The sequence below is a fragment of the Salmo salar genome, chromosome ssa13 (genome assembly GCF_905237065.1).
Source record: "Salmo salar chromosome ssa13, Ssal_v3.1, whole genome shotgun sequence".
Lineage (NCBI taxonomy): Eukaryota > Metazoa > Chordata > Actinopteri > Salmoniformes > Salmonidae > Salmo > Salmo salar.
In genome coordinates, this window is record NC_059454.1 from 60,306,910 (window position 1) to 60,320,811 (window position 13,902).

Here is a 13,902-nt window from a genome sequence, read left to right on the forward strand (position 1 = left end):
AATTATGAACTTCACAGGGTGGTGAAAGTGCAAAGTGATGAGCTTGATGCTCCTTTCCAATAAATATCGAGGGTCTTATTCTGGTGCCATGATCATCGATGCTTGGCTGCCATTTTACTAATACAAATTATGTCGCTCTTTTGTCCATAATAATCTCATCAAGTAGGCTATACCCGCACTGTATTTGCGAGCTGTTGGCTAGAGCGCACGTGCCAATACCAGTGTGCACACTCGCTATATAATGCAAAACATTTTTGTGAGAAAACGATCCTTATTCGGTACATGGGAATTTAACCTAAAAATATATTTTTATGTGCATTACATCATCACGCACAGCCTTTTATCCCCAAAAATACATTTGATGGAATCACATCTCCGGTGGCGATGCAGATTTTAGAATATTTCCATGAAAATATGTCGCCAATTTAGCTAGTGATACAGTATAGAGGGGGTTTTCATTGACAAGGGAAGCTGTGATCAGTTTGTGAAATCAATAAATCTATTGTGTCACCACAACATAAAGCCTGATGGGAGTTTTTTTTTTAATGTGCTGTGGTATTTCCCGGGGGGGGGGCGCAAATTCTGTTTTCCAAAACCACCTGTGAGTGAAAGCTGTCCCAGCCGCAGTAAAGGTTTCACTATGATTCAATGCTAAATGTATTGTCTGTTCAGCATCATTACTGTCAGACCATTCAACCACTGACTGAAGAGATTTGATTCAAGGGAATCTTTAAGAACATTTCGATGGTGTCTTTTCCTGCAGTGTAGGGGGATTCATAAAAGGTCATGTGGGTTGTAGATGACGAGGATCGCGTCTCAATCCCCATTCCCAACCGTCGCACCCAAAAAGGTCAAAGAGCACAGATGTAGGATCTTAATTTGATCATTCTTTTGCTGCTGGCTTGTAGTGTATTTGAGTTTTAAATATGTAACTTTTTGAGGGACCTGACCAAATTCACAAAGATATGTGTGTTATAGATATGTCATTCTCATTGAAAGCAAGTCTAAAAAGTGGTAGATGTTCTATGTGCGCTATTTCTATGCTTCCCATTCTTAAGTTTCGTTTTGCGTCTTACTTTCGGTTTAGTACACCAGCTTCAAACAGCTGAAAATACAATATTTTTGGTTATGGAAAATATATTTCACAGCGGTTTAGATGGTACGATGATTGATTCTCTACATTATACATGCTTGTTTTGTCACATAAACTGAAATTAGGCCAACTATTAACATTTTTGCAACCAGGACACTGGTAAGTTTGTAATTTCCACATTTACATTTCAGACTTGATTTGCCCTAACAAAAAATCTATTAACCCGTACAAAAATGTCCATTAATTATAATACACATAATAATCCATCATATTTCTTGTCGCTGCAGGATTATTTTCCTGCTGTAGCAAACTGGCTCAAATTAAGATCCTACATCTGTATAAGTCTTGACATTTCAAACAAACAATGAACACCAAAGAATAACCACACACGTCATACTTCTGACTTTCGAGCCACTTTGACAATGCTCTTATTTCAACCGCTTACTGTCTGGTTCTGTGTACAGAACTCCACTAGACAAACAAATATGTCTGGGTCTGTGTGTTAAAAGGTTTATCTATTGTGTTGATAAACCATCAAGAGGAGGAAGTGACGATTTCCACCAGGATTTATGATTCTGTGGTCGTCTCATTTCCCTTAATTCTGCGTCAATATTTTGTATCAATAGTTACGGATGACTAATCTGATGATATAAACAAGAAGACCATTCATTCGCTTTGAAAGCATGATCATTAAAGACCATTCCAGTAGAGCTGAACACATGTTTATTGTGGTCTATTTGTGCTCATTTAGATGGAGATATAATTCCTCTGCAAGTCTGTATATTGAGTTGGCCTGGCCTGGCCTGGCCTGGCCTGGCCTGGCCTGGCCTGGCCTGGCCTGTCTGTCTGTCTGTCTGTCTGTCTGTCCTTCAGCCCCATATATTGTTCAGTTAAAGACAGATTGGCTCAGCAATGGAGCATTCCCATAGTGCTGCTAGGAGGTAACACTTAAGATACAAGATCCCCTATGATCCGCCTCCTGCCCTACCAACACAGCCCAGCATCTGCCCACCAGCATAGCATAGATGTCCACTGTGTTGTGCATTGGCTGTGTGTGTGCGTGCGTGCATGCGCGTGTGTGTGTGGAGGGGGGATTTAGTATTTTAAACATGGCTTCGTTGTTATGTCTGCCCAGGCTTTGATGTTCTCCAAACCTCCAACTAAGTGCCGCTCATTTTGGGTAACTCTGGAGAGGGAGAATCACTTCCAGATTGGGCTTCCTACTCTGTGTGATTGGGTGTTGGGTTATAATGGCAGGGAGTGGCAATGACAGGGGGAAGGGACGCTAGGAGTACCTCTGCCTGACCGTCAGCCACTAGACTTGGGCCCTGGGCACTGGATACACACACATGCAGAACGCATGTACGTACACACACACATTTACACACACACACAGGGTTGGGGAGTAACAGATTACATGTAAGGGATTACAAAAACCCGGTAACTGCAATCCGTTACATTACCAGCAAAACATATTGTAATCAGATTACCGATACTTTAGAAAAACTAGATGATTACTTCGAGGATTACTTTTAAATTCAGAAAGGATGTTTGCGAAAAAAATCTTTGACACTTTTCTGTTTTTTTCAATGACATTCAAATCAGCATTGAAAAAAGGTGCATGTTTAAGTTTGTTCCACCTGAGAGAGTCTGACCAGAAGTCAGAGACCACTATGATGACACACCAAATGTGTTTGATGGATCGCGGGAAAAGCGCAGGAATAGGCTTTTGTAGGTTACAGTCCAAGGTATGTCTTCCAATAGTGCGACTGCTGTCGGCATCAAAAGATTATCCACCTTGAATAAACGCTTGGAGGTAAGGATGACAGCAGTGGTGTAGTCTATGGTGATATGGATATCACTTATTATGGATATCTACATAGCGCATTGATGTAAAATTTGCTCTTGCAACAGCTGCATAGTGTGGATCCCAGCCTATGGAATAAAAGTGACACTTTTATTGCTCAATCTAATTCATGCTGATAATAATATATATTGATTCTTGAAGAATATAACGTATAAATGCCTCATGAGCTTAGTTCAACTGTCACACTCCATGAGAACCCAACATATAAGTTTGTTTTACTCCACTGTTTGTAAACAACGTAAATGCAAACAAACACTGTATAGCCTCAAAACATGGTTTAAATAATCATTTTAAACAACATTTCCTGAGTTTGGGTAATCCAAAAGTTACGTTACTGATTACAATTTTAGACAGGTAACTAGTAACTGTAATGGATTACATTTAGAAAGTAACCTACCCAACCCTGCACACAGACACACACACACACACATGAAACTGCCTCAGTCTTTTTATAGAAACCATAAAGTTAGTCATCCAGAGAACTATTGAAATGATTTCCACCTCTGGCCTGGACCCATATATAAACACACAGCCTGTTCCGGGATCAAAATAATGTGAAAGTTTCAGGTCTCATTTTGAAGACATCCTGTGCCACCTCAAACAACCCTTTCACTCTCTGTGCACTGCAGTCGTGTGGGTTGTTTCCCTACCTTTAGATTCAGGCTCTATACCCCCGTTCACCCAGACCTCCAACCTGTCTCTCACCTTTCAGTCAGTATGTGTTCAATGCGTGTGTGTGTTGGTGGGGGTGGTGAAGGGGGGTATTGTTGAGAGTATGTGCAGGGGGTGCGGGTGGGTGTATGTAGGTAATGTTGAAAATGTATGGGTGTGTGTGTGTTGGTGGGGGGGGGGGTGTTGAGAGAATGTGCGGATGGGGGGTATGTAGGTATTGTTGAAAATGTATGGGTGTGTGGGTAGTGTTGAAAGTGTGTCTGTATGACTAATGCCGCAGCCCCACCACAGCAAGGCTCTGGCTCAGTCTGTCTCAGTGTGGTTCAGTGTGGCTCAGTGTGGCGGTGGTACAGTGGATTGGTAAACAGTCACAACTGTCTCCCATCTCGCTCATCTGTGTACTTGCCTGTCTATGTCTGCAGCCCAGAGGCTCAACCTGGGATTTCACAGGGGGCCACATATAGACTACACTGTATACGGTGGGAACAGGCTCTCTATTGTAATGAATAGTAGATGACATTACAACCAGAGTTGGTTTCTGTACTTAACAGAATGGTAATTCATGGTAACTTGAGATTGATTCACATGGGAAGGGAGTGTTTTACCAGTGGTATTTTATCTGTTCTCCTCATTCATGTAGTGACAATGTTACAAAAATATCAAAACTAGCTTGACTCTGATTTGGATTGGATCTCTTTACTTTACAAAAATCGCTTCTTTTTTCTCACCTACCTGAAAGCCCCAAAGACCATTCAATCGAAATGATTCTACTTCATTCAGCCATGAGACATAACAGAGGGTAGACCTAGAGGAGGAACAGAGAAGTGAGTGTGTTTTAATCTAAATAGAGAGATTAAAGACGTTACTCTCAAAGCACTCTGGCCGTGCTCTAGAAAGGACCCCTAATTTCCGCTTCAAAAAACCCCTACTTAGGTCTGTGAAAACCAAAGAATACATTATGCGCAAAGTGTTTCATCAGCATAGGGAATGAAGCGGCAGAGACAAGGGTCAAGGTGTAGCCTATTGGCCGTCGGGCGGGGGGGAGGCCATCATCCATCATTAATTCCTAGTGATGTCTCAAACACCACTACGTCTTTTATTTAACACCGGATTCCTGTTCAAACACAACCCCGCGACAGATAAAAGGCAATAACAATATGCTAATAGATGTCCTTTTAAGTGAAATTAGATTACTGTAGGAGGAGCACCGTGCGTTTGCCGTACTTTTAAAAGGTTTAATATCTAATTGGAATTTTGTCTTTGATGTTATCGGAGACCGAAGATTGTAGATTGGCGTTATATTGAAGTCTTGCGTTCATTTCACCGCTCTTTAGGTGCATGCGCACTTTCGTGCGTACGTGTGTGTTCGTTTGCACTCGCTCCTATGCGTGTACACACTAGTCTGTCTCTGTTACAACGACAGAATCGCAATTATGTCTAAGTTGTGTGTGGGGGGGGGGTTAAATAGAGGGAGGCTGATAATTATACGTTAAAGGAGTGCGCTCATTTGGTCTCTGCAAGTGTGTGTAAAGGAACACACATAGTGAACCACTTCAAGGACGGCTAATTGCCTTTAGGAAAGGAGAGACATCAAGAAACTGAAATATAAAATTGTGTGGCGGCTCTAATGTTACAAGGAAATGGTACATCAACCTCAGACCTTGAAACGGAACCAGTGGTCCTGCAGGGTTTTTCTGGTCTCTTACAGAGCTAAAGACAAGCGAGAGAGAGAGAGAGGCCTAAAGAGAGAGAGAGAATGAGAGAGAGACCTAAAGAGAAAGAGAGCGAGGGAGAGAGACCTAAAGAGAAAGAGAGAGAGGGAGAAATACCTAAAGAGAAAGAGAGAGAGGGAGAGAGACCTAAAGAGAGAGAGAGCTAAAGAGAGAGAGGGAGAGAGAAAAAGAGAGAGAGATGCCCTGCTCCTGAATATACTGTAGACCACGTGGTTTGTCAGATGCAAAAATACTCCTGAGATCCAGTGTTTGGAGGTTTACGTTTGATGTGATCAGGTGATAGAGGGGAATGTTGAAAGTATGTTTTAATGTGTGTCGGCACGGCGTGGAAGAACTGCCTTAAAGTGATAAGGCATTCGCTTTGTAAAACAGCAGGGGGCAATGTGAAGCAGCAGGGCAAGCCTCTCTCAGTAGTGCTGCTGCTGGAGTCTTCAGAGCTGCGGGGAAAAAATGTAAAACTTTTTCATAAATATGTACATACACATGGAAATCAATGCCTCTGCCAAACCTTCACACACACACACACACACACACACACACACACACACACACACACACACACACACACACACACACACACACACACATTGAACAAATATGAAAGGCTCTGCTATTGCAACTGTGTCCAAGAACGGGTGAATACCTCCAACATGGTAACCACTGTGACATATCATATGTCAAACAGCATGCTGTTAGCATTAGAAATAACTGGATTTCACGTAAGTTATTGAAAGCCATTTGTAAACAGAAACATGAAAGCAAACAAGCTCTCACGCAGCCTCCCTTGATCATCAAAGGCCTATCGATCAAATGTACCCCCACACCCTCCACCCCTCCCCGAATCCCCAGCCAACCCAATCGGAGCAAATGTATTCAGCCTCCAAAGCACATCTGTTTGTTCCAAGCCATGCTTAAAATGACAACCGCCTCTCTTTCTCTCTCATTCTATCTCATTCTCTCTCTCTCTTTCTGTCTCTCTCTCACACTCTCTCTTTCTCTTTCTTTCTTTCGTGCTCTCTTTCTCTTTCTCTCTCTCTCACACACTCTCTTTCTTTTGTGCTCTCTCTCTCTCTCTGTTGCAGTCCAACAAAGTTTCGGTGGTCCAGCAGTCTCACGGGATGCACCCCCTGACGTCCCTGTTGCCGTACAGCAACGACCACTTCAACCCCAGCCCCCCTCACCTGCCCACAGACATGAGCCAGAAAGGTAGGTCACCCAATCATCTCCCTCATCATCATTTCCCTCATTACCATCTCCCTCTTCATCATCATCATCTACCTCATCATCATCATCATCACCCTCATTACCATCTCCCTCATTACCATCTCCCTCATTACCATCTCCCTCATCACCATCTCCCTCATCATCATCTCCCTCTTCATCATCTACCTCATCATCACCCCCCTCATCATCATTTCCCTCATTACTATCTCCCTCTTCATCATCATCATCTACCTCATCACCCCCCTCATCATCATTTCCCTCATTACTATCTCCCTCTTCATCATCATCATCATCTACCTCATCATCATCTCCCTCATCATCATCTCCTTCATCATCATCACCCTCATTACCATCTCCCTCTTCATCATCATTATCACCCCCCTCATCATCATCTCCCTCATTACCATCTTCATCATCATCATCTACCTCATCATCATCTCCCTCATCATCATCACCCTCATTACCATCTCCCTCATCATCATCTCCCTCATTACCATCTCCCTCTTCATCATCACCCTCATTACCATCTCCCTCTTCATCATCATTATCACCCCCCTCATCATCATCTCCCTCATTACCATCTTCATAATCATCATCTACCTCATCATCATCTCCCTCATCACCATCTCCCTCATCATCATCATCTCCATGTCCCTCATGATCATCATCTCCCTCATCACCGTCTCCCTCATCACCGTCTCCCTCATCACCGTCTCCCTCATCACCGTCTCCCTCATCACCATCTCCCTCATCATCATCTCCCTCATCATCATCTCCCTCATAATCGATCTTGAGAAGGACCGTGGACTATTGTATTACTCTGCTGTGGTGACTGACAGGAGAAGTCAGGCCTTCCCACTCATCATCATCTCCCTCATCTTAACTACACTAGCCAGATGAGTGGGAAGGCCTGACTTCTCCTGTCAGTCACCACAGCAGAGTAATACAATAGTCCACGGTCCTTCTCGATTCCCATTTTATATGGTCATTATTTCACCTGAATCTAATTGAAGTAGTACTTCCATCTGAATTTGAACAATCATGAAAGAAGAATATGGTTCCCCTTTCACCATCTACTTGGGCCGATGCCTCTGTGGAGCCTCTCACTTCTCTTAAGTCAGACCTGTACTGTGCCACTGCTATGACCTTACCATGAAAAACTTTAGGCCCTTATTAATAGCATATTACTTGGGTCTGGAGTTTTTTCTGGTCAGTTCACGCAGTCATGGAAAACTCCTGGCTCTGTGTTGTGCTGCTGCCGTCTTTCCCGAACCTCCACACACACACACACACACACACACACACACACACACACACACACACACACACACACACACACACACACACACACACACACACACACACACACACACACACACACCTCCACCCCTGGTTCCTGAGCTGCAGTGGTGGAGCCGTGTGGAGCCGAGCAGCAGCTGCGGCCCAGAGACAGGGGCTACATCCCAAATGACACCCTATTCCTTATAGGCCCTGGTCAAAAGTAGTGCACTATCTGGGAGAAATGGTGCAGCCCAGAGACAGGCCCTTCTTTCCAGTGAGCCTCCGGCGGTTCCACCACCGCACTTGAAGTGGTCCCTTCCCCACGAGGGGCTGCTTGCCACACAACCCCCTCTCAAACACACACACACACACACACACACACACACACACACACACACACACACACACACACACACAGCTGGAAGCAATTAGGGTGACTATCACACAGGGCCATCTCGGCAGCACACAAGGAAGGTTCTGCTTAGCACGCTACTCTTACACAGTCGCTCGCACACTCGGCTTGCATAGTCACTCACAGACCCACACACACCGCGTGCACTCCATCACTCTCCTAAACATCTTCCACGAAGATGCTACTCAAATCCAGAGGGAGAGAGATGACAAACATGTTTGAGTTCGTCTTTATCAATCCAATGGAACTGATTCATTTTCAGTGGGATGAAAATGCCATTTTAACCCAAACACAGCCGGAGTCACACTTTAATTAACAAGCCAATGAAAATGTCATCCTGCATCACTCTGGTGAAGACTGACTCTGGCTGAATAGCAATCAGTGTTGGAGTATGGCTGTAGTTGGTCTTTGGCCAAGACTGGGTCTGTTTGTCAGAGCCGCCGCCTGCGTCGGGGCCTATCTCTGTCCCCTCTGAGAGACGGGCAGGCGCAGAGAGACAAACCCCCTCGCACAGACAGAGCAAGGCAGCAGGCCCCAGCCCAGACAACCTCTCTCAGTTTCCAGCTGGAATTCCCCTGCTCTCCCATTCCTTTTCTAGACTGGGGCTGAGCGGCGGAGCAGCTAGATAACGTGACAATGCCCAGGGGTGACGCGAGGGCTGAGAACCAGTGACTCACCCCATAATGAGAGGTCTGGCCCTACTTGTACACAGCTGATACCTCCTTACCTCAGACACCATCTCACCTCACCCCTCTTACTGTGCTACATCCTCTTACCTCAGACATCATCCCACCTCACCCCTCTTACTGTGCTACATCCTCTTACCTCAGACATCATCTCACCTCACCCCTCTTACTGTGCTACATCCTCTTACCTCAGACACCATCTCACCTCACCCCTCTTACTGTGCTACATCCTCTTACCTCAGACACCATCTCACCTCACCCCTCTTACTGTGCTACATCCTCTTACCTCAGACATCATCCCACCTCACCCCTCTTACTGTGCTACATCCTCTTACCTCAGACATCATCTCACCTCACCCCTCTTACTGTGCTACATCCTCTTACCTCAGACATCATCTCACCTCACCCCTCTTACTGTGCTACATCCTCTTACCTCAGACATCATCTCACCTCACCCCTCTTACTGTGCTACATCCTCTTACCTCAGACATCATCCCACCTCACCCCTCTTACTGTGCTACATCCTCTTACCTCAGACATCATCACACCTCACCCCTCTTACTGTGCTACATCCTCTTACCTCAGACATCATCGCACCTCACCCCTCTTACTGTGCTACATCCTCTTACCTCAGACATCATCTCACCTCACCCCTCTTACTGTGCTACATCCTCTTACCTCAGACATCATCGCACCTCACCCCTCTTACCACAAACCTTGCACTGCAGGCCTACCTCAGTATCAGTATCCTCACATTGATTTCACATAGTACCTCACATTGCAGTGTACAGAGACTGCAGCTGACAATCAGCCGGAGTTTCCAGCAGCTTCTCTGACAATAGTCCCTTCAAGTACTCTCCATCCATGTTCCATTATCCCACTCAGCCGGCCAGTCTGTCTGCATCTCAGTCAACCTGTCAGTCAGTACATTCACTACAGACATTGACTATTAGTCATTCAGTGTCAACCATCATACCAAACGATCAAAGTCACACCATGTTATCACGTTTGTTTACGTGTGCAGCTTTACCTGCGCTAGGGGGAAGTACAGAGTGAAAAATAGAAAAGTACAGGAGAAACGAAAGCTACTGTAATGCACTGTACATTACTCTACAGGTGTTTCTTTCTGGGTCTTTTTTCAGGCACAGCACAAGAGCTACTGTCCAGTCATTTTGGATTCCGATACAATAACAGTTTCTCTTTCTGTGGTTTTGGCTACAGTAACAGGTTGTCAGTATTGAAATGCTATTTTGAGCCGTGTATCCTAAAAATATATAGAGGGGTTATTTGACTACGTTGTTTTATCTTGCAAGAAAGATACAGTTAACTGAACGATCTTGTGTGATATCAATTCACAGATGTTTTTTGTTTTTTTTTAATGTATTTGATGTTTTTCTTTACCGTAAGAAATGTTAAAGAAACAAAACAGTGCAATTACTACATTTTAACCGATAAATAAATCAAAAGTGACATTTCATTTTGAATTTACCTGAATAGATTCAAGTTAAAGTTAAATGTAGGTATTTAAAAAAAAAAAAAGGCTAAGAATTCAAGTTGAGTGCCTCATAAACATATTAAATATCAAGCGGGGTTAAAGTTGTTTCTGTAGACCTCTTATTGTGACGTAACTGTGTTAGGAAAGTAGAGATTGAGACCGCACAGTGGTCTGTACACGAGGGACAGAGGCTTTTTTAGGAGGGAGGGAGGGACGAGAGAGGTACATTCCAGTCCTTCAGATTTGTAAATGATCCAGTCCAGAAACAGGCCTGCAGCAACGGTAAATTACAGTAATCGGCAACATTCTTCTGCAACAAATATAGGTTACCTTCGGGTTGCGCTTAAGTGCTAGGTGTTCGCTGTTGACAAAGGACTTCCTTTGAAAGGCACAGACAAAGCCTTTTTTGTTTTGTTTCGGGACGCTGCACTTTTATGTCGGCCGACTCGATAATGGAAAACGTCCCGTTTTATTAAAACCATTTCGCTGCCTGGCCTAGCGAGCGTCAGTAGGGTGGGTGTCTGTGGCGCGGGGTGAAGTAGTGAGTGGGGTCCTAACCTCACAGGCTTCTGATTGACTGACACATCATGGGAAGGAACTTGTAGCTTGGATCAAGATCCCTCTTTGCCATGAAACAATTGTTGGTGGTGCGATGCAAGCCGCAGGGGCCAGACAGTAAAACTGCTTGCCCTAGGGGAAGACGACGTAAGATCAGAATGTCAAAGTCATGTTCACAGGAAACTGGCTGTTACAAAGGAGTGGAAACAAAGAACATAGTTCACGGCTCTGAGTTTCTTCATTTCACTTGGTAGTGGTTCAACAAGATGCTGGAGGGCTGACTTTAGACCTTAGTTCTCGTACATCGTACATCAACACCCCCTTGACACTCCCAGTAGGGGTGTATGAGAATGGGGGAGGTTGTGCGTTTGACCTGTGTGTGTAATGGTAGGTTCCCAGCCAGGTAATGAGACCCTTGCTGCGTCAGGGGCTCTGAGTTAACAAGCCTGTCTTCTCCTGTGTGTCCCCTCCAGGCATTCACAGGCCCCAGTCCCAGGACATCTCAGGCTTCTACTCCCTACCTCAGGGCGGTGTGGGACAGATGCCCCCCTCCATGGGCTGGTAAGTCTCACGCACACACACACACTCTCTCTTTCGTGCACACACACACACTCACATACTCTCAAGTACACACACACACACACATACTCTCTCGCACACACACACACACCTGGATTACTCACCACTATTACATCAACCAATCCAGTTTCACCTCAGCCACTCAATATTTTTTGCATGGTGTTCTTTAATGGAAGCCTCTCCAACATAATCCAGGTAGAATCAGGAAATCCCCAGGGCAACTCTCTAGGACCCTTACTTTTTTCAATGTTTACTAATGACATACCACTGGCTTTGAGTAAAGCCATGTATGCGGATGACTCAACACTATACACGTCAGCTACTATAGTGACTGAAATGATTGCAACACTTAACAAAGAGCTGCAGTTAGTTTCAGAGTGGATGGCAAGGAATAAGTTAGTCCTAAATATTTCTAAAACTAAAAGCATTGTATTTGAGACAAATCATTCACTAAACCCTAAACCTCAACTAGGTGACTAAAATGCTTGGAATAACCCTGGATTGTAAACTGTCATGGTCAGAACATATTGATACAACAGTCGCTAAGATGGGGAGAAGTCTGTCCATAATAAAGCTCTACTATACCTTTTTACAGCACTATCAACAAGGCAGGCCCTACAGGCTCTAGTTTTGTCGCACCTGGACTACTGTTCAGTCGTGTGGTCAGGTGCCACAAAAAATAACTTAGGAAAATTGCAATTGGCTCAGAACAGGGCAGCACGGCTGGCCCTTGGATGTACACAGAGAGCTAACATTACTAATATCCATGTCAGTCTCTCCTGGCTCAAAGTGGAGGGGAGATTGACTTCATCACTTCTTGTATATAGGAGAGGTATTGACATGTTGAATGCACCGAGCTGTCTGTTTGAACTACGGGCTTACAGCTCAGACACCCATGCATACCCCACAAGACATGCCACAAGAGGTCTCTTCACAGTCCCCAAGTCCAGAACAGACTATGGGAGGCGCACAGTACTACATAGAGCCATGACTACATGGAACTCTATTCCACATCAAGTAACTGATGCAAGCAGTAGAATCATATTTTAAAAAACAGATAAAAAAACACCTTATGGAACAGGTGGGACTGTGGAGCAACACAACACACACAATAACATATGCACTATACACACACGTACACATGGATTTTGTACTGTAGATATGTGGTAGTGGTGGAGTAGGGGCCTGCGGGCACACAGTGTGTTGTGAAATCTGTGAATGTATTGTAATGTTTTTAAAATTGTATAAACTGCCTTAATTTTGCCTTCGCAGCAGCTAATGGGGATCCATAATAAATACAAATGCAAACCACTTCATCCCACGCAGTTAGTAACTCCTATAAAGCTGATTATCGTAACAAATTTGGTGATTGAATAGTTCACTTCCTAAGATACGAACGCCCTGATTCATTGATCATATCTAGCCTAGAGTTCCAGTCTCAAAATGAAACTACTGTCTTCCCTTGCCTTCCCGGCCTCTAAGGCACTATCACAGAAAGAGGATACGATGCCAGAACATGTTTTAACACCCATAATCTCAGACACGCTGTGGCTAACAATCCATCCATTGACTTGAGCTCAACTTTACAAATCCATGTATTAAAAATCTGTAACTGGCAGAATAACTTTGAGCGAATCCCCCAGAACAATTGTGGGCTTATTTTAAATGTGATGGGGATTTGGTTCACCATAATAGAATGACAGCTAATACTACTTCCATTCACATCCATGCTGTGTTTTTTAAAAGCTGGTGGAGGACTTTGGCACTCCCTAGACAGGCTCCGTCCGCACGAGGCAGAGGTCTGCTATTTCTCTGGGCTCTCTCTCTCACTGACTTTTATTTCAAACAGTTAATGGTCACTGGAGTTTCTGTGGCATTGTCAACAAATCGTCTTGTTTACAAACTCGTAATCTTCTTAGTGCGGATTATGCATTTGTTTGGTTTTCTTGTGTCTCTCTTTGTGTGGGGAAAGAGAGAGCAAGGAAAGGAGATGACAAAGAACTGGATGTGACACACTCCAGCCACCGTATGGCACGTGACTGGGGCCTGGGAGGATGTGTATTGTCTTCTTTCCACGTGAAGCTAGGCAGCCCACTGTAGGCACGGCCTAGCAGATTGCAGTAAATTTCGCAGTTAATTTGTTTCAAAGAAGTTCAGATACAGGTTTAAGTAAAAAAATGGATCGAGATTTCTCTATAGTTTGAGTAGTTGGTACTCTTGACATGAGAGGGACAAATCACAAATCTATCGGTATGCAAATACACAGGAAAACCCCATCCGTGCCACAACACAAACAGGAAAT

General features: G+C 44.3%; 1 protein-coding gene across 12 annotated transcripts in view; it reads left to right on the forward strand.

Annotated features, from left to right (window-relative positions):
- The window catches only part of LOC106567524 (transcription factor 7-like 2), a 68,140-nt gene that overhangs the window by 36,036 nt on the left and 18,202 nt on the right, over positions 1-13,902 (forward strand). For all 12 annotated transcript variants that reach the window (XM_014136873.2, XM_014136871.2, XM_014136874.2 and 9 more), the window contains exons 4-5: positions 6,448-6,571; positions 11,495-11,582. In XM_014136873.2, coding sequence (XP_013992348.2) covers positions 6,448-6,571; positions 11,495-11,582 — 212 coding nt within the window. The remainder of the gene's footprint in view (positions 1-6,447; positions 6,572-11,494; positions 11,583-13,902) is intronic.